Here is a 22064-nt window from a genome sequence, read left to right as displayed (position 1 = left end):
TTTATTGACCAAGCTTGTTCGGTCAAGATCACCGGATATTGACCTGGTTCTTTTTTTCGTGTTTCAGTGGCCATTAAAAAGCCATTTTGACCAAACAAGCTCGATTAATAACCCATACATACTTGTTATAAAGCCAGACAGATGTGTAGTCTTATCTGATCTTAAAGAATATCAAAGGTCCAACCAAAAGGAACACATACTTCCACACAAGTCAGCTTAACGGCCCGGGCCAAAGTCATCACGAGTCGATTTGTCCGAATTTAAGACTGAACATGATCTATTGCAAAAGAAATTGCTAAATCTTTCTTTGTTGGTCTACTTTTTGTCATTTATTACATCAAACGTTTATCTTTCGTAGTCCCGAGTAAAATTCGTTAGCCTTTGGAACAAAGCTTGGGGCGTTGAAAGGCAACTTTCACAGAAATACCATTTTTTACGAAGATAGTTTTCTTTCCGTTTTCTTTAACTCGTTTCTTTTCCTTCTTTTCTTTTTTTTTCGTTTCTTTTCATTTCTTTTCTTTTCTAAACCTCTGAGATCGATCCACCTTCACTCTATTACAAGGGAGAAACCGTTTTGATTTAAGTCCCTGTCTCTGTATAAATCAGGCTCGATAGGCTGATAAACAGTAAACTCGACAGAACTTTATTCTGAGAACGAAGCAATGCTACACGGCCATGATGTAAGAACGAGCAACAACTCGAACACATGGTCGAAATTACTGCTGATTGGCTGACCTAGACAATTGACATATCGTCACAGTCTCAAAGAAATTAATTAAGGGAAAGAAAAACTCGTTTAGCCGCATGACGCGGGACGGGACATCATAACGTGATGCGTGATTTTTACAAGTAGGCGATGCATGATTTACCAATTAGATTTCCGTGATAACTCAACGTTCTTTGGAATAGAAGGATACCATTCATTTAAAGTAATAGTAAATAGAGTCTTAAAAAAAGATTAATAAACCGTGGCAGACGTGATACCATTTCGTGGTCTGTTTCGTTCTTTTCTTGACCTCTGATGTCTTTGACCTTTGTTAATCTTCATAACACTATAGATCCAAACAATTGCGACACAATAGGAATAAGTCAATTGCAAATAGTTAAACTTTGCACAAGACTATGAGCTTCAGCGGAATTTTTTGCCAATTTTGTGGACCGATCATTTTTGGCAGTGCATCAGACCATTTCCAAATCCGACTATCGTATGAAAGGTCTGAAAGAAAGTCGTCCCAAACAGTTGAAACTATAAGAGACGCTAGAGTTTGGTGTCATCTTATGCCGCTCGAGAAGACAGTTATGTAAGCAACGAGAGACTACACAAGGAAAAAGTTTTTTTACCACTTAATAAAGGTCGTCATAAAGAAGTATCTGAATTCAAAAGCCATGTTATGTCATTCACAGAGATATAAACGTTGCTGTAAAGAAGAGGATTTGCAGGGGTAAAGCTTAGACATAAATACTGAGACGTCTTCTCAATTCTTATACAAGATCTCCGCCAACTTAGCCTGTGAACGGGTTTCCGATTGTGTTATAGGGGAAGGAGAAAACAAGTGGGCGGAGATAGTCGGGCGGTGGTCTGGAGAGGGAAAAATCCTGCCCCGCTAGGCTCGCTTCACTCACCCTATTTTTTTTCCGCGCTTGTAGGGAGCCTATTCACAGACGGTGCCAACTCCTCCAGATTATCCAGGAGCCTCCTGAACACAGACCGGATCTCCTGGTCTCCCGCACGGGTCACCACTTTTATTTTTGGCCAATAATTGGTGTTTTCGTGGGAAAATGTTCGGAAAATTTGCTGATGCATTTCTGTGGTTGAATCGACAGAGTTCTTCTCTTAACGGCGCTTTTAGGGTCGAGAAAGTAAAACAGAACAGGCTGGAAACTTGTGCGCTTGACCCGGGAATTAGCTCGGAGCGACTCGCTTGCTGCGGGAGAGGAACTTGTCACGGGTTCTAAAGTATTGTCGGATCTGCTACAACTGAAATCAGGACACTCAAAGAACTTGGACTTCACACGTTTATTCTTCGTACTTCGCTACATGTCCTCGATGTACCACACTCTAATGTAACTCGTAAATCGTCGAGATGTAAATCGTATATCGTCGAGATGTAAATCGTAGTATAGTGAACAGAATATTTTACTTATACTAACGCAATACACGATTGCATCATGTAAGCAACAAAATAAAGACGGTTAAGTAAAGTCATCTTGAAACTAATGACAACCTAAAAGGCATGAATAGAGATCTGAATAGAGTCGGCTTCATTGAAATCGTCAACTAACTAAACTCGGTCTACAAGATAAATGTGCCAACATGCAAGACTTGACAGAAGTCATATGCGTAGGCTGTATATTCAGCGTAGAAAGCTGCATAAAGATACATAATTTTTCGGATAAGGTGAAAGGAAACTTTAAACTAAAACAAAAAAACTTTTCTTTATACTTTCTTACTGTACAAAACCGTAGTTTGAACAGCGACCATCTCTACGCGAGCGAATTAAAACTTATTTACTTAAAACACAATATAGATTGCTTTATCGCAAGTCCGCTGTTTGCTTAAGCTTCGAACACAAAAGAATTTTCGAGAAACTCGCAGTAACACAATGCTCCAAGCAAGTAGAAGTCCTATTTCTAACATTGTTGCTATATTTTTCCCCTGACAAGTTGTTTAATGGATGAATTTTAGTTTGCAATTGGTTACAACAAAAACAAGCGGTGCCGCATGTTGGGTGGAAACTTATTATCTAAAACACTATGTTCTTGTTGTTGTTTTTACTGACATTGTTGCTGTTGTTGCCAGCCGGGTGACGTTATTGGACTGAAACAATTTGATTTAAACATATAACGGTATACCACGCCGGCATACCAATGCGTAGCTAGTTAAGGAAGAATATGTAGCGTTTATCACAGTGTGTTGTCGAAAAGAAGCTCGGTCATAATTTTAAGACATGTAGTAAAGAAAATTCCAAGTCCTTTTATGAAGATCATTGGAGTGGTGCCATTCATAGCATCGTAGTATGAAAGAATTAACAAAAAAAGCTAGTTGTAAGCCATAATTTAAGATGGTTTTAACAAAAATAATTGCTCTTCACGCCAATACCCTATCTTCATCATTCCCATATCCATGCCATTCCATATTTTTTGGTCGGGATCATTTGCGGTCCCCATCGAAGATCATTTCCGATGTGAGATCATTCGCCGTCCAATTTGGGGATCATTTGCGATCCGGGATCATTTGCAGACCCGTACAGATCGCTTTTTCCTCCAAAAAAATGGCTGTTACCAATATAGTTTTATAGGTATTACTAATTTAACCTGTTCTATTTGTGCAAGCAAACTGTAAATTCGAGCGACTTTTAAATGACGTGTGGCTCAAACCTTCACGCGCGGACTTGCAGCCTAAGGCTACAAAACCAGACAGCTCTTCGTCTTCGCTATATTTGGCGACAAGAATTGTAAAGAAATTTCCGTGGAGAGTGAGAAGATTTGGAAAAAAACGAGGGTAAGGAGCTAAACAAATGTAGAGTCTATTCTCCCAAGCATATTATTTTACCGGGATTTTTTTCAGTGATTTAATATTTTCACTTTAATCTCGATTACGCTATGCATAAAATTTGTTTTATTTCTAAAAGGTTAGATTTTGAGAGAATTTCAAAATATTGAAAAAATTCGGAGTTTTCTGAAAAAAGGATGATTTTACAAAAGGAATGGATAGCTAAATTTACAACATTAGCTCAAATCGGAACGTGTCGAAAAAAGCTGGATTTAACGAAAACCGATTCATCTGAATAGTTTGCTAATGCGAGCATCAATTATTTTAGAGGACTGTGTGAATGAAGATAAAGACTGGAGGAAATGTCAGAAACATGTAAAAGCTTTCAAGGCCTGTATTGATGAACAGAACAAACAGAAGAAGGCCTAAATGCTCTGGAGGAATTTAATGGATGAGTAGACATTATTTGAACGTGGTAAAATTCCATCAGAACATTTTTATGCACCAAGTCTAAAGACGGATCCACTGATGACAGGCCCATCAACCAGTAAAGATGAAGAAGAGCTAATTTATTGCAATGCAGAGTTTTGTTTCTGAAGAGAGGCTAAACTGATTTTCAGCGTGGTTAGAAAACCGGGCTGGTGTAAAATTGGTACTGCCGATGCCTTTTTGATGACATGAAGATTCTACTAGACTCAGGTCTCTGTTAACCATTGCCTAGCTGCAGTGATAAAGTATGCAAGACTGGTCAGTGGTGAACAGAACGTCTTCACAGAGGGTCCAAGGGAATTGATGGCAGCAGAGCTGCCACTTGTGTACATACCAACCAGAATAAAAATCTAACACAAATCTATTGTGGAAAGGATATGGAATCCTTTACCTCATGATGGCCAAAAATGGTTTCACACTTTCCCCCACTAGTAGAGGAATAAAAAGGACCCACCTTCATTCAGCCTCCGCTTCCTTTGGAGCACCTCTTCATCAGTCTCCTTTGCAGATGCTCTTTAGGTGCAATGAGTGATGAGCAAACGAGCCTCTGCATAGTAGGCTACCTCTCCATCGGCTTCTGCATCTGGGACATGATTTGTGTTTATCCCTCTGTAGATTACAAATGTCGAGTAGATGTTATACTGCCCTTATCAACAATGGGCCAAACTAGCACTATGAAAACTAGTGTTTTAATTAGGCTGTCAGCACTATTATTGTGTTGAGAAAATTTTAAAGATGATCTTTTTTCCGATGAAATTACAACAAGTTCTGAAATCAAGACATTCAAGGCAAACTTTTGATAGAGGTAATGCTTACAACTGGCCAGTGAAAAATAGAGAGGATCTAGGCAGGTGTTGTCTTACTAAACATTTCATAACCCATGAGCTCGTTGGGTTCAAGAAGGAAGGCAGGAAGTAGACGTGATCTGTCATGCATGCGCAGAGTTTCGCTGGTTTCCCCTCTAACCTTCAATAGGCCAATTTTGATGTACAGTCGAACCTCCCGTAAGCGACCTGAGTGGTCGCTTACGGGAGGTTAAAACAAAAGAAAATTTAAAACTCTTAGCTCTAAAAGTGGTCGCGGTCGCTCACGAGAGGTGGTCGCTTACAAGAGGTTCCAAATATGAGGATTTGACTCGTGATCTTTTGGTATTTTAGAAAACTGATCGCCGAGGAGAGGTGGTCGCAACCTGAGTTTCGACTGTATGGACATTCTTATATGGCTCTGAGGCTTAGGGGAATAAAACAAAAGAAATGCCATTGAGGTCGGGGAATAAATAATTACTTTCTTTTGTTTTATCACGAATGCCGTTCTCTGATTGGCTACGTTACTCATTATCTATTCTGTTGCGCCCTCGTCAACTATCACGCGATAGAAATCTCGAGCTCATAATCTAATTGTTTAATAGATTTGATCGTAAGAAATAGTGTAAAACTATAAAAAATCTAAATCTAAAATATTTTCAATTGAGTGTCGAAAAGTCACTGGTTTTGCGTTGACTAGGCTACACGATTGGCTAAAAAACAAAAAATCGCGCCACTTTTCATCCAATCAGAAGTAAAACCAAAACCAATCGTGACTCGTTCGCGCTTTTTTCCCCGCGTTTCGCGTCAGCTGCATGTAATTACTACGAGTTTTGATGGGCTCACTGTATTGCCCGTGTCCTTTGTGATTGACGGGAGTTATTACTTTGGTTTTGGTTTTACGACACTCAATTGAACGCTGTATAGAGATAAAAAAATCACAAATAGTTGTAACTGGACTGACTACAGCTGTCACTGCGGCTAATGTGACAGTTTATGTTACGGGATCGCCTCGAAGCTAATTATCACGTATATTTTCCACGTTTTAAAGATTTCAGGCTCTAACAAGATATAACAAGACCAATTATTTTCTTACGATGACTTTTTTCTTCTGTGGAACATTAAGCCTCTATCTATTGAAACTGATCCCTTTTTCGGGGATCCTTGTTCAAGCCGACAATTCACTTTGCACAAGATGTCATATGTTAAATTCGAGCGGAAACATTTTAACGATTGAAAAATTCCAAAACTAGTTTAAAATCAAAACAAATTATCTTGACTACCTACAATTAATTTCTGCCATTCCATCGGACTTAGGTCCGTCCATACTACGCCGGAGAAATTTGAAAATGCAGCTTTATTTCTACGGTTAGGCCTACCGTCAACACTAATCCGTCACGATAACTGCAGAAATTCTCGCGCTACTTGGCTAATTTTCATTGTCAATAAGCGGACAGATACACGAATTTATAATTTATGCCATGTAGTTTTGCTAAAAAACAAATTGACGGCAGTTTTTCATTCGTCTGTCCTGTTATTGACAATGAATTTCGTTCCACAGCTACTTTGACAATGTTATGACGAGATTCATGATCAATAACAGGACAGACGCACGAAAACCTGGCGTCAATTTGCTTACTTCAAACCGGAGGAATTTGAAAACGCCGGCTTTGAGTTATAGTGTGGAGGGACGACATTTTGAAAACGAAGCTTTATCACGATAGAAATGTGATTTTTGCTACCGAGTTTACCTCAAACACAAATCCAAAATGACCCCGCGGTGATTGTTGCGTCTTCAAATTTCGTACAGTACTTATGTCAAAGATCTTTCTCTCTCAATGAACGTAGTAGCTAATAGTTGTAAAAATAAGGTTAATTTAATATGAATAAACACTAATTACTATTTTTTCAGCTTCCCGTTTTTTGATAACGTCTAACTAAGGCTGGTTAAGAAAGGTCCAAACCAATTTGCTTCATCTGAGCTACGAAAGATGTTTTAACATTTCCTAAGTCTGTAATATTTCCTTTAAAGAAAAAGACAATTATCAGAGAAAATTGTTTTCATGATACTTGAATTATGATACCCACGAACGTGGAAAGTATTTCTTATAAATCTATTATCACAATCCGTAGTGTCCGTAGTAACCCCCCAAAAGTAACGTTAAAAATTTGTGGCCGTCGATAGATTCCAAAAGTAGCGACCCCTGTTCCCCGAAAGTAGCGAGGCATCCCGTACCCCGAAAATAGCAAGACCAAGGTTCAACTGTAGATTTATTTTTCCAGTCAATAGTGAAGTGAAAGTGACGTAACGATAATAACGATGATTTCAACTCTACAACAAGGGAAGGTATCACTTATGCAGCTTATGCCATGATGTCAATTCGTGCTTCATCAGTTCATGTTGCGCGGTATAAAAGCAAATCCAAAACATAACCATAAAAAATGCACCCAGTTTAGTCTTAAGAACAGTCCATTCGCATTCAAAACAGGACGATATTCTATATGGAGCAAAACATAGGGAATTGAGGGTGTCGAAAACAATCAAATGAAAAACGGGAAGGTAAAATTATAACACACGCAATATTTCACCGTAACATGTTAGACATACAACTGATCCTTGTCGAAAACTTGTTGCCCACATTTGGTCATCCAGTTACAGTATGTTCCAAGATGTTAGATGGTGCAATGCATTGGGGTAGCAAAAGTTTCCATGCGCAAGAATGCTGCAATGTGTTGCGTTGAAGTCTTGCGTACGTTTTGTAGAGTGCTTAGTTTTAATGATTTACACATCATTATTGTTCAGCCAAGATAGAAGACCTCTAACTCGTCAGGTGAGAACACGTAAGTCCCAGCCAGGATTGTCTTTTTGTCTCGTACTCCACTTGGAACAGAGTAAGAGTGGCTAAAGTTTGTGAATGAGTTAGTGTTACTATTTGCATTGTCAGCAATGAGGATGTCACTCCCGCCACCAAATACCGGACCGTAACTTGGGTACCTGTAAATTGCACGTGATGGGTTCGTCAGCAAGCTCTTGAATGGTCCAAGACCTTCTTTGTTGCGGAGTGAAAATATGAACGCATTGGAAGTGGCAGTGTATCCACCGCTGGACTCTAAAGAGACACATGCAGTATAAAGTTAAATAACAACAACAACAACAACAACAAGCTTTTATTACCAAATAAAAAAAGGTTAAACTTTACAATATAATATATTAATACAAAAAAGAGGTAATGTTTACTCAGAATAAGTAAAAAGCTAATCGTGCTGAGTAAAACTAAGTAATGTTGAAGTACAGGAGGTAGGTTGGCACTAAAGCTTGATGAAAGCAATTTGTCAATAAAAAAGAGACGAAAAGAAGAAATAAATAAATAAATAAATAAATAAATAAATAAATAGATAAATAAAAAATAAATAAATAAATAAAATAAATAAACAAATACCAGCTGAAAACTCATGAACAGTAAGACTGTAAGATGTTTAGCTTGACTTTGTTTTTAAACGTTTTAAGGGGGAGTTGTTTAATGCTTTCGTCAAGGTGATTCCAAACTTTTACAGCTGCAAAGCGAATGTTGAATTTACCATAGTTTGTTTTGATGGTATTGATGTAATAGGTTGATTTAGAAGCAAGCCTAGTATTGTATGAGTGTACAGATGCTACTGTTTGAAAGAAATTTTCAAAGGAAGATGGAAGAAGATTTTAGTAATAGTGATATATGAGGAGTGCATTGTGAAGGATAACAAGATCAGTTAATTTAAGGATCTTTAATTCCTTAAAAAGAGGTTCAGCGTGTTCATCTGGTTTTGAAAAAGTTATAGTACGTATAGCTCTTTTTTGAAGAGTTATTAAGGCTTTAAGAGTAGCACTATAAGTATTGCCCCCAAATTGATAAACCGCAGGTGAGGAAGGGGTAGATAATTGAATAATATAATTGATGTAATATGTTTCTATTTACATAATATCTAATTTTAGATAGTACTCCAATACCTCTTGAAACCTTCTTGCTCAATTCGTGTAAGTATGGTTTCCAGTTCAAATTGGAATCAAAAATGAGTCCTAAATATTTAACTTGATTATCAGATTTCACAGACATATTGGAGATACTAAGATTCAACTTATGAGCTATTCGTCTTTGCGGAGAATGAAATAGGAAATTAAATTAAATGGGAATTACATTACAATTAAGCATAGAAATTTGACGACCAAATCAGGACAAAAAATAATTTCGTATGCTCCGTCGATCCTATATACAATAATAATTAACACTTAATGACTGGTCCCGAGGGGAACAGTGAATTTTGTTTCCCGAAAATTTCATTGTTTCCCTCGACTTCGTCTCGGGAAACATTCAGATTTTCGGGAAACAAAATTCACTGTTTCCCAAGGGATCAGTCATTAAGTGATTTGTGATATAGCAAAAAAATGGGTCAAACCGGTGGAAAAAAAATATTCACTTTATTGACAAATGACGTGCAACAACGGTCAACATTTCGTGGGTAACAGTGAACTTTTTCCCGTTTAACGTCATAGTTTTCGCAATGTTGCCCGATCATGGCATTTGGCGTGTAACAGTTTCATTGTTAGATGTCATGTGACCATGAACTAGCCAGTGAATGGGCGCGCTGTAGCGGGAAAAACGCCAGCTATATAACAATCTTTCATCTTACCCAGTTCTCAAAAGACTTTTTTAATTTTGAAATTTGAATCTGAAATTGTGAAACGACAATAACTTTAAGATTCAAATGATTAACCTTTTCCGTAATTCATGATAGACGAAATACCTTCCGAACATCATCCAGAAAAACCGGAATACTACTTTTTTCACTTTTATATAGTGATCTAGAACATAAGCGGGTTAATAATTTTGTTGTTGATACGATGGATGAGTAATTAGACCTCGTGTCGTACAATTCAGGGAGTAATCGTCCTCCAAATTTCAAATCGGCCTCGCGGCGGTTGTACAACATGAGGTCCAGTTACTGCACTCTTTATTTCTTTATTTATGCGAACATGTTTTATCATAAGAAGAAGTTAGGAAGAAGCCAGGTGAGTGCCGAGATGTCAGGCTTTAACGGCCTGCAGGCTGGCTCCAAAATTACTTTAACACCACTCATTAGAACCTGGATTAAAATAGACTGAAGCTGCCCATACTAAACGCATCGGTTGTGTTAACACCTCTATGATTGTCTTTGATTACAACATTTGTCGATCGTTGATCTTGGCGGCCATCTCAGGAGAAGTGTTACGGTTCGCAATGGGTGTGCACATCTGTGTCCGCGATCGTCATTTATACATGTCAGTTGTGAAATCACTCCTATATGTCGGACTTTCAAAACACGGTATGTGCTGCGTTTGCTTGAAAGCAAACGAATTAAAAAGGGCGGCTGTTTAAAGAACATGTTTTTTTTAATCACTTTTAAGCCATGGTTAGCTATAAGGATTTTTCTGCAAGGGTGTTTGGCTTACAGTGTCGATGATGAAGTTGCTCCGCACAAAGTGTATCAGCCTTGAAAGGGAAAAATGTCCGTTTTCCTAATTGTAGAGAAACCCAGGTCATTGGGGATTTCACCAGGACCAAGAAAACTGCAGTATAAAGTGTCTACCACGGTGCCCTTCAGGCGGGTACATTTTGTAAGCCCGACAGTGCAATTCACTCTGCAGGAATCTTTTTTGCTTCTCTTCTTCTTTGGACGAATTTTTGTTTCAGTCACCCTCCCTTGCATAACTGTTTTTTTTTTTTCTGTATTTTCCCCACCCTCTTTACTTTTCTAATGGTCCGTCCCTAAATAACCTATAATTAAAGAAAACACACGTGGAAATTTCTATTTACCCCAAGTTATATCAGTGTATCCTCCAAACACGTATTGTCCCTTTTTGATGATGGTAACCGTGTTTCGTTTCCCATCACACCTGCTGTGGAATGTACTTGAAGCCCAGCCGTGAGTGGAAGAGCGGTAACACAGCACCCAACTAGGGTTGCTTCCAACAGCTGGTGTTAGGAATTCATGAAGGCGACTTTCATAAAGGGCATTTCCTGTTATTATCAACGAATTCTTCCAGAAATCTGTAATTTAAAAAAGGAAAACAAAGACAAGTTTAGCAAAATGTTATACAGTCAACAAGAGACTTAAAAGTTTTCGTAAGTAAAATGTCTGAATGTCTTCAGTTGAGTACCAGGGTCTCAACAAAATCACTTCAACGGCTCAATAAGATCATCACCTAGCTACTGTGAGAATGTTCATCAACCTCTTACACTATATATGGCCATTTTGCAGAAAGAAACACCAGACTGCCAAGATAAAAACAAATTAACTCGAGTTTGAAAATTAGCTGATTAATACGTGATCAATATGCTTAAGGTGATTCCTTTGAATCTAAAAATGACATCTCAATTCAAGTTAAAATTTAAAGACCCTACTAAGAACTTGCAACATCAGCTAGAAAGACAAAAACCAAGGGTTAAGTAATAGTTGAAAATCATAAACTAATACGGATGGGTAAATTAACTGATGTATGTTTCATAATTAAGGCGTACAATTTTAGGCGTAACTAAGTACTTCTTTTTTTTTTTGTTCGCATGGTTTGCTCTCGAAAGCACAATTATAACTTTACCAGTACTGGGTAAGTTCACATTTCAGATAATTCTGATTGACATTACATGCGTTAAAATTGGTTTACGCTACAATCAAGAAAATGATACATGGCTCACGACCACGTGGAAAGGATTATGCATCTCTCTATCGAGCTCAATTGTAAGAAAATGGGGTTATTTTCCTAATGTGTGCGCCAATTACACCATAAGGATGCACAGCGGAACATTAGGGTATCATCCGAAATGAAAAACAAAAACACTGATTTCTAATAACAGCGGGAGTTTGTAAATCTCGGTCTCGCCATAAGATGCCTTTTTAGCGATCCTCTAATAGTAGTGATAACAAAGGCTACTTAAGTTGAGCAGTGTAACTCAAAAATACAGGGCTAAACTACCTGTCGACTTTCAGCTTAGCTGGGGAGTCTGCGTAGGCTACTGTTTTAGATGTTTCAATCAGTGAAACAATAAATAATTAAAATAAACAAAATTAGTCCCCAGGTACTGCCACACACATGTTGCGCAGGTTATCGCACCCTAACAGTTCGTAGCTTTACGGTTAACGCCCAGCTTCTTGAGGACTAAATTGGGAGATATTCTGGGACAAATACGGTTTAGATCTATCTTCATCGGTACTCACCTGGTTTGACATAATTTAGGGTTGTCAATGCACCAACAGATCCCAACTTATTCGTGGCTTTACACCGATAAGGACCAGTATCTTGAGGACTAAAGTTGGAGATATTCAGTGTTCCATTGATAACAGTGGTTCGACCTTGTGGTAGCGGTGCAAGTCCTCTTGACCATACAATTGTCGGTGGTGGATAACCAAATACTCGACAGGAAAGAGAAGCTGTGGAATTTGCTGTTACTTTTAAAACACTAGCAGGAATCTCAAGGAATTGTGGAGGAACTGGACGAAAAAACAAACAAACAAATCAGTAACGATTGAAACTATTAGACCAGATTAATATTTGTTATAGTTCTTAGTTACTACGTGAAACTACTTCGAAACTAAAAGGAGTGGCGGAAATAGAAACGATATTATAACATGGAGATTTCGCATTGGTGTCTTCCCGCCTAAATTCACAATTGACTATAAGACTTTTTTGTTTTGTTTTTGATTTCTGCCACTCCTTTTAGTCTCGAAATATGTGTTAAGACATCCACCACTATATAATATTGTAATTTTATTTTTTAAATAAGTAACATCTAAACCTGAAGAAGGCTGGTCTGGCCAGCCGAAATATTGTTTTAAATATACCACGTTGTGTCAAACTTAACATACCGTCACCAGACTTGGAAAGTAAACAGTGGACAGCGCATGTCAGATTATGACGTCATAGACGATGACGTCACACCATACCATTCTGCTAATTTTAAACCCGTAAATTCTAACATTTTTTAATGTTTTCGAAAGACAGAGACAAAAGTAGTTGAGAACTGAAAACAAAAAATCCAAAGCGATACAGGCGATTTTTAGAGACACTAAGTTCTTTATTTTACCGAATTTGTAGCATTTTTCAATGAAGACTGGAGAAAATAAACCAATACGATTGATTTTGAAGAAACAATATAGTTCCGTGGGGAGCCAGTGAAATATATTTAAATTGTTATAGATCAAAAAATATTTGTCATACTGAGAAACGGTTTTCAGTACATTGTTCCACTAGTCATGTACTCGATCGAATGATTTTGTGGTATGAAACTATAAACGTCATAGACCATGTGTATGTGACGTCATCAAATATGACGTCATAATTTGAAATTTTGTCGGATTTTTTAAAACTGAAATGATCAAGACAGGAATTCAAGGGTAGGAGAAAAGTTTGGAGAAAAAAGGAAGCAAAGTTTGTGTACTTAGACGTACTTAGCGTTTAAAGGGGCTTAAATCCCCAGTGTGCCGGGATCTGCTCGTTGCCCGCCCGCGTTTTTCTTCGTCACTGACCGAGAGCCTGGAACAGACCAGTAAATGCACCACAGAATGAGCGTGACGGACTCACGCAAACCTTTTCCTAACAGACGAAAGTGCTCCCCTTAGCAACGCTCTACTTTAAGGCATATCACAATTATAAAATTGATTACCTTGTACAAAAAGTTTCACAACCTTCTTAGCTTGTCCCAAGATATTTGTAGCCGTGCAAACGTAACTCCCCGAGTCATTGTAACCAGCACTCTTGATCTGGAGCTTATTGCCTTGGACTTCCTTATTCACCTGTCCTGTGACACTTGTTTTACTCCAGGATACGCTAGGCTTTGGATTACCATCAGCTGAGCAGTAAAATGTGGCGGTCTGGTACTGAGTTACAGTGAGTGAGGTAGGAGATACAATCACTTCTGGAGCAGATATCGACTCCCCTGCATCACCCTTAGGTCCCGGATGTCCAGGAGCTCCTGCAACAGAAAAATAATGATTCAATGTAAACAACGGCAGACGTTTGAAACTAAACTTAGGCTCTAATGTATATATAAAAGGAGTGTGACAGGAATTTGAATCGCTAAGTTTCATTTGTTCCTTAACCTTTTCCTTTCTCGTTGTCATTTCCTCGGAATATAAGTTTTTCACTTACAGTACAAATTTCGAATAACATACATGGCGCTAAGATAACGATCATTTGATTTGTTCTATGGTAGTTCTTTGTGCGCTAACTGTCTTCTTCAAATGACACAGTGTATTGTCATTTATAATCATTTGTTAGTTCGTTATGTCAGAAAAAGCCAAGATACAAAGAGCACAGTAGTTTGGCAAATGTTTCGTCACCGGCCGAGAGAACCCATCCAGGATTCTGGATTGAATAAAGACTTTATTCAAAAAGTTTTGCAATGTTTGCGTTTTTATGTTTTTTTTTCTGATGTTTTAAATCAACTTCGGAGCTGAAAAATGCTTCAGTTGATATTCAACATGGGGTATCCAAGATGGTGGACATTTTGAAATTAGGGGTTTCTTAGGTGTGATATGACTACATGAATGACACGTTATTCAACAAGTTTTTATATTTCATATACCATATCAATTTGATCACGAGTGATTACTTAAGCTTTTAGAAATACTTAGGACGCTAAGCGGAGAAGGCTGGGGGAGAAGCAAGGCATAAAGACCCCCCTCCAGTATCATGAGCGGAAAAAATAAAAAAGACAAAAACTCTAAAAAGCGTTTAAAATAAACCTGTATAGCTGGTTTTCACATGACGTCACCAAAATTCGAACTACCAAACTATTGATCTTCCTGAAATTTTACTTAAATGATGTATAAGAGCAGCTGGAAACTATTATTCATACAAATTTTCGCTCCGAATGGGTTCTTGGCTTTGTGCAGTACACTACGCTTGAATTTCTAAGCCTTTGCGTGACGCGGCATTTACATGACGGCCCTGAGAGCTGTCATGATGGTTAAAAAAAGTGACTTATTTCGGGGAACTTGGCTATCTGAACAGTTCATGTCTTAGAAAAAGTATTATTTTAATGTTTTAGAGCTCCTCGAGGGATAAATTCACGCTTTTGTAGCAAAACTCAGTAACAGGTGTTTCTGTTGGTTTCCGGCCGCCATGTTGGTGCCCATACGGATGGGCACCAGCATGGCGTATCCATACAAATCTCTATAAATTTGGGTAAAAAATTTCTCCGCATATCTCGCATAAGAAAAATTGCTGTGACCAAAATTTTGGCGAGAGTCTTTGCATATTTACCTTCTTTCATTTCCCAGATTCTGGACTTTATCTATCGACCGGTTTTGATTTTTATTTTGGTCTATTTTGAATTGCGTGACACTGAAAACCAGCAATTGAAAACTTATTTTTCTTATTTTCTAATTTTTGTTTTGACTGAAGGACTGACGAGCTCTCCGTTAGAACATAGCATCAAGGGACAGGTCACGTGACTTAATCTTAAATACCTTTTTCGCCCTTGATTCCAGTACTTCCTTTTGGTCCTCGTTCACCGCGAGATCCTTCGATCCCCTTTGGTCCGGAGGGACCTGCCACGCACACTTTGTTAGGAGAGAGACAGTAAGACTCCACAGATTTCTTAACAATGGAAGTTACATACTTTTTGATCCCGTCACTCATTTCTTGAATGCCATCAGGATACTGGCGGTCTGGTTTTAAGCTGCGTCGTGAAATGTGACGGTTGGACTTTATGTCTATGGAAAAATGAAATGTTGGCATTTATGTCCGATTACCTATAGGTAACTGATTTGCACATGAAACGGTGAGAGGGGGGAGAGAGGGTTGGCCAATTAATAGAGGGGGTAAGTTTCTAAAGAAACTGGCGCTGCGTCGGTGGGGGGTATAACAAGATAATTTGGTTTTATCAACTGGGTTGATAATGTGAACTGGCCACCTTAAAGAGATTCGAAAGCTGACGTTTCGAGCGTTAGCCCTTCGTCGGAGCGAATCGAGGAATTGTGGGTTGTGTGTGGTTTATATACAGAAAGATGGAGCTACGCTATTGGTTGGTGCATGGTAACGTGAAAAACAACAGAATAAATTAGTTGAATGAAAAGCGTTCGTTGATACCGTGAGGATTAAGAGTGCCGATTTGTAAAATAAATTTTTGATCTAGAGTTTTGGGGCTTTCCGTACTTCCTTGATGTAGGGAAAGGATGTTGCTTAGAATGATTGGGGAGATCAAAGTGTCTCGCGACCGGTTTAGATGTGTTTTTGTCGTCTTTCTGTACGTCACGAAGGTGTTCTCCGAATCGGTCGCCTAGTCGTTTTCCAGTTTCGTCGATGTATAACTTTTTGCAAAGAGTGCAAGTTATACAGTAGAGCACATTGGCTAAGGTACAGGTGAAATGAGGACAGGATATGTTTTGCATCGTGCGCGTGCGCATATAAAAGTTCCGGGTTGATCACTTGTTTGGAATGTACTTCTGACTAAAAAGTACCTATGTTTTTGTCGCGTTTGAATGAGATTAATGGAGGTTGCGGAAAGATTCTACCAATATCGGGATCATTTTGAAGTAATTTAAAGTTTGCAAAACGTGTCCTTTTATTTGCAACGCTGAGAAAATATCGGAACCCAAGCGATCCGTCAAGATCACTGATCATTTCACCTGTACCTGAGCCAATGTCATCTACTGCATAACTTGCACTCTTTGCAAAAAGTTATACATCGGCGAAACCGGTTGGCAAATTACTTTGTTACGTTTGTAGAAGCGAAACACATTGGATGCTTATTGACTTAGAATGAGTGGTTGTGAAGAGTTGAAAATTAAGACCCTGGCCCGACAGAATACAAAATTAAATGCTTAAAATTGATTCTCCTCACTTATAAACTGCAGTTTTCAAACTCTTTAACCGTATCTTCGCCAAGAGATTTTCCCCAGAAACCTGGTGAGAGGGCATTATAACTCCCACATAATTCAAATTAGAAGAGAAACAATATCCGTAATATTATAGAAGAATTTGCATAAACAGTTGCCACGGAGACATTTCTCTCTGCTCTGAAGGACAGTAACAGATTGAAACTTAACTAAACAATTAATCGGCATAAAACAGGATTTCCAATTTTCACCGTTAACTGACGGCTACAAAATGGATCGGTATATAAAAGGGTCTCCAATTATCAGCAGTCTTACAGCTTAATGAGTTGCCAGTAATCGGATACCCGTGTTTGCGAAAAGAACTCTGGGATCGTCAGGGGGCAAACATTGCAAGTCGCTAGAAGGAAATGTATGGCGAAAAGTTGTTTCGACGCCCAAAAACATGGTTTTGGGGAGAGATCAACGTTTTTTCGCCGTTGTTATATCGCAAATGGATTTTGGCAATGTTGATGCATGGAAAATGTAAGTTTTTGTTTGAATAACCGTGAAATAAGTGATAAAATTTACCGATAAACTCCCGCGGAAAAACTCCCTTTTGCTTGCGTGGGGTTTATTCTGAAACACATTGAAGAGAATATTCAAAATTTCAATACACGCCTGATCTCGAGAGGCTACCCGGAACAAATGGTAGAAAAGACCCTCCGAGAAGTTAAATATCAAGACAGAAAAGAAGCTCTAAAACAGAAATCGAAAATTGCAGAAGGAACTACTACCCTTTTTGTCGGGCAATTTCACTCAACCGTCAATACCAAACTTTGGAAAGCATAATCACGCACAAATGGCACTTTCAAATACAAATACTCAGAGACATATTCAAGGAGCTACCCTTGATCTGTTATAGAAAAGGAAAATCACTGAAATACGTGCTTGTAAAAGGAAAACAAAGGCTTTGAGCAACATAGTAGCCACACAGCGTGAGTCACGCGGACTCATTTGTCATTAAATCAACCCCAGACAGTACAATGATCGCCACCGGGCTTATTTCCAGTATTATTTGTACGACTGAGCTTTCAAATAAGCCAAAAGTAGCCTGTACGCAACTTAAAAGGCTTTACTGGGTTATTTCCTCTCGATTTATACCTAATTAATTTTGCAATATTTTCAGACCATTACGCGATGTAAATTTCACAATAAACCTCATGCAAGCAACGGAGTTTATCGGTAGATTTTGTCACATATTTCACGGGTATTCAAAGAAAAACTTTCATATTCCACATATCAACATTGCCCAAATCCATTTGCGATAAAAACAACGGCGAAAAAGCCTTGATCTCTCTCAAGAATCGTTTTCTTGTACCTCGAAACAACTTTACGCCATACATTTCCTTCTAGCGACTAGCAATGTTAGCCCCCTGACGATCCCAGAGTTCTTCGTGCAAACACGGATATCCGATTACTGGCAACTCATTCATTTGTAAGTTAGCTATATTATAGTACTTCTATTGCATCTTTGGCATTAGCATGTACTCATTGCGAGAATACTAAAAACAATGTTGTTAAATTGGTTGTTAAATTAGTTGGTCCTCCTCTTCACAGCAATTCCTGTCAAGAAAGCTTGCCCCTATATTCGCAACCAACTCAGTAATGACAATACATTATTCTCCAGAACTAATCTCAATACTGATGACATAATCTCCCTTTTGTAATTTGTTCCTTCTGACAACTACTCTGTTTACAAGGATTGTTAAAAAAAATCCACGACACTTTGTCATCTACAAGAAAGACGCCCTCTGACACTTTGAATTCATTGACCCTAAGATCTCTTTCTCGATTGAAACCGAAAGTAATGGATAAAACTAATTTTTGGACACCTTGGTCACCCGGATCAGTGGAATAATTTCTATTCAAGTTTATAGAAAGCCAGCAAATAATGATTGGTTCCCACTGTAGCGACTAGAACTTTCTTTGCGTTTGGGTGTCACGTTTCTCCGTGACCCCTGGGAATTATGCAATCCACTCTGTCGCACTTAAGCGTTCTTCATTATGCGTAGTTTTGTGTCTCATTTTCTCCAGTGCTTGTTAGCACTGAAAGTTCGATCTGCTGGTTTCTACTGCGTTTTTCTTAGCTGCTTCACTGTTGTGAGCCCTGAAGTACAAATTCTAGAATTCGAGTCGCCACAGTTTTGTAAGGTTATTTGCTCCGTTGTCAGTTTTCTTTTGTCGTTATATTTTGTACTTAGATATTTTGTCTCGTTTATATTTTAAGTTGAATCACACACACCCACGATCACTTTTGTTTCTCTCGTGCCTAAGCCCAGCATGATTAAACTTGTGCATTCAAGCTGTGACGTCTGTAGTGCTTACTAGACCTACACCCACCATGACAAGAAGCACAAAACCGGCGCAGCTTATCGGGCGCCCAACCTCCCAAGTACAACTGAAGCAAAATAGAATGAACTTAAACATGTTACTCGTGCTTTGGAAGAAAATGGTTACCCCCTGTCGATCATTACCAACATCTTAAAGAATAAACCTGCCGTGGAAATAATTTCCTTTCCTCAGAAGAATTAGTGTGCATGTTTTTCAAGCGGGCTGAGCCATCTGTGACCAGTTTTGATTTCGCTTATCTGCCCTACGTCAATGGTGTCACTGAACTACTTCAAAGATTACTTCGTATTAGTGGAATTCTAGTTGTTGCCAGACCTTACAGAACTTTACGGCAAGAATTCCCTTCGCCGAAATTCAGGCCCGCCAGCCACCTCCAAACAAACGTTGTTTATAAGATTCCCTGCGGTGACTGTACTTAAAGTTATATTGGAGAAACGAGCAGATGCCTCCAAACGCGAGGAAAAAGAACGTGTCATCATAGCATTGCAACTCAGGCTCTATCATTTCGAACCATGCATGGTTGAAAGACCATCAAATCGACTTCGACAACTCTAAAGTAAGTGACAAAGGCGATTATCGTGTGCGACAAACTCTCGAGTCATGGCACACCGCCATGACTCATGAGGCGGGCAATAATTCTAAACTACTAACAATAAAACTAGTCTCTTTTCATGATCCAGCTGTCACAACTTTAATTATACATTTTTATTCTGTACTTTTTCACACTTTTTACTCTATATATTCATCCATTCGCGTCTTTCTGATTATTCGTGTTGGCAGCCTAAAGCTTATTGACCTTATTTTGATCTAACTTTTCAATCAGATAACGTTTTAATTGTTTTAATAAAATGTTTTTTGTTAGTCACGCCGGGTTTATTAACGTCTATTTGGTTTAAGACTGCTGGTAGCCGGTCTTTTCTCCTTGGGTCAGACGAGTGTTTGTCCGTGAACATGAACGCATTGGTGAGGTGGACTGCCAGCGGACTAATTTAGATTACAATCTTGTCAATCTTGTAGCTGCGGTCAACAACAGTCTTTGAGGGAATATCTGCATTAAATTAGTCTTCAGATTGAAGATCAAATCTATTTACTGTATATAACTATGAAACGTGTGTTGATTTTCCAGTTGTTCTTGTTTTTCTTAAAATCAATGAAGTTTTGTCTGTTTCAGCTCATGAAACAAAATACGGGGGTCACTAGTCGTTTGAATGTCTCCATTTCAATATAAAAAGTGAAAAGGTCAGTCACTGGATTCAAATCCTTACTTCCGTGATTTGAAACATCAACGGTTGGCAACCTTTTTATGCCGGCAAAATGCGCCAAAATAGACAAATTGAATTATCAACCCATCCAGGCCGAGCTGATACCAAATTGTAACACCACTACAACGCTCTGCAAACTAAATAAAATGATACTCTTGTTGCGATGCAAAACTTTGCTTGCTTGAATTGCTAACTGTATTCTCTGCTGAAAGCATTACATCAGTACAGGGAAGACAAAAACCTTCAGCTTTCGTTTTCATCGACACCGTAAATAAGCATTGCATCAAACTCGTTGTTACCGTGAAAAACGTGCAAAGCTTTGAGACAATAGATACCTTGTTCATCAGAAGGGGTCCGATAACAAGACGGGATTTACTTTCTTTAAACCTTTGTTTCAATATTTCTCCTTTCATCACTTACCACTGACAACATCAAAGTTCTCTTTAACACGAGCTTGATGAGTAGCTTTCTTTTCTTTCAGAGCATCTTTGATTTGTTGAATTTCCATAGTGAATTTTAAATCCATCATCTTCGTGTCATCGACCACGGTCTCCATTCTTATGAACAGTGCCATCGTCAACAGAATTGCGCCAACAGATAAAATCGAGGAAGCCTTGTGAAGATTCCCGCTACGTTTCTCTATTAACACTATTTTCGCCTCTTTAGCGCAGCCATCCATAGCTCTTTGATGTTGAATTGTGAAGTGGGATATGAAGCAATCGAATTTCTCTTAACACTCGCGAAAACTATACGTGATCTTGACCGCAGGTCCAGACTGGCAAGTAAATAATGAATATCTGCAGTATTATATTACAGAAAAAATGTCAATCAGGAAAGGATTGAGTTTTCAGGACTTCTGTGTGAAGTTATCAGGTGTTGGGTGCAAAAATTAAGCGTTTCAATCAACAGACCCCTTCAGGCTCTAGGGGGCATTATGTGTAATGAGGTCAAGAATGTAAAGAAACAAGGCGGCAAAAGATACGTTTTTCTTCATATTTCCTCTTTGAGTTTATTTTTCGAGGAGAAACTTTTGCTCTAAATAGAGAAGCCCCTTTTTCTACCTTTACTAGCGTTTTTGAGTCGATTCAGCTAGGCACTACCCTACTTCTCAGAGTATCGGAGATGTTATTTTTGTGGCTTGAGCGGCTAAGACTTGATCAAATTATTCGGTTTTAACCGTAAAAAAATTTATACGCTCTCAACAATCACTCGATCGGCTCAAAAACGCTGGTACACCTAGAAAAGGGGTTTCTCCATCTACAGCATATGTTTTGTCTCCAAATGTGAAACCAGAACGGAAAGATAAAGAAAAACGTATGTTTTACAGCTTTGCTTCTTTGTAAATTTGCACGGATCACCCATAATGCCCCTTAGAGCATGCGAAACAGTAAAACTTAAAGATACCTTAAATGGCAAAATAGAAAATTATAACAGATCTGAAGGAAATAAAACAAAACAAAGCAAAGCGGTGGAAGAATACTATTGTTGGATACTACAGTTCATGGCTGAAATGAATATGTCAGTCCCTGACGCCCAATATATTCCGTTGTGTCGAGATCTGAGTAACCACTGGTCCGTGTCATGGATGCAACTGAAGTCTATTTCTTAAGCCATGTTTTCTTTATTTGACGTTTTAGATTTCCCAAGTCGATAGTAGTGTAATCACAGTTTGTTCAGTTTGGATTTTAATTTGCTCCAGTCGTCTTTGGTACTTAACATATCCACCGCAGAATTCTTCATTCACTGTTAACACCAAAGCGGAAATTAGGATCCTTTGCT

At 38.5% G+C, this 22064-nt stretch overlaps 1 protein-coding gene and 1 pseudogene across 1 annotated transcript; both read right to left on the bottom strand.

Moving 5' to 3' along the window:
- Positions 1-7043: 7043 nt before the first annotated feature.
- LOC149110786 (uncharacterized) lies at positions 7044-21283 on the bottom strand. The gene is made up of 6 exons (XM_089291169.1): positions 20706-21283; positions 15265-15510; positions 13458-13766; positions 12013-12285; positions 10614-10847; positions 7044-7895 (listed from the first exon to the last, which is right to left on the bottom strand). The coding sequence occupies exons 1-6, from the start codon at positions 20962-20964 to the stop codon at positions 7585-7587; spliced, it is 1632 nt and encodes a 543-aa protein (XP_089147295.1). The 5' UTR covers positions 20965-21283; the 3' UTR covers positions 7044-7584.
- On the bottom strand, positions 15585-16599 carry LOC149110787 (uncharacterized; annotated as a pseudogene).
- Positions 21284-22064: the final 781 nt, after the last annotated feature.

Source organism: Orbicella faveolata, unplaced genomic scaffold (assembly GCF_042242905.1).
Source record: "Orbicella faveolata isolate gen_17 unplaced genomic scaffold, um_ofav_v1 contig_24, whole genome shotgun sequence".
Taxonomy (NCBI): domain Eukaryota; kingdom Metazoa; phylum Cnidaria; class Anthozoa; order Scleractinia; family Merulinidae; genus Orbicella; species Orbicella faveolata.
Note: the sequence above shows the minus strand (reverse complement) of the source record. Positions and strands in the feature narration are given on the sequence as shown.

Bases quoted from the DNA above. Each gene is read 5' to 3' on its own strand.
- LOC149110786 (XM_089291169.1), bottom strand. From the start codon at position 20,964: ATGGATGGCTGCGCTAAAGAGGCGAAAATAGTGTTAATAGAGAAACGT. The intron at 15,511-20,705 runs GTAAGTGATGAA...ATTTTTCCATAG, and splicing joins GAACTTTGATGTTGTCAGTG to ACATAAAGTCCAACCGTCAC. The intron at 13,767-15,264 runs GTATTTAAGATT...TTTCTGTTGCAG, and splicing joins TGGAATCAAGGGCGAAAAAG to GAGCTCCTGGACATCCGGGA.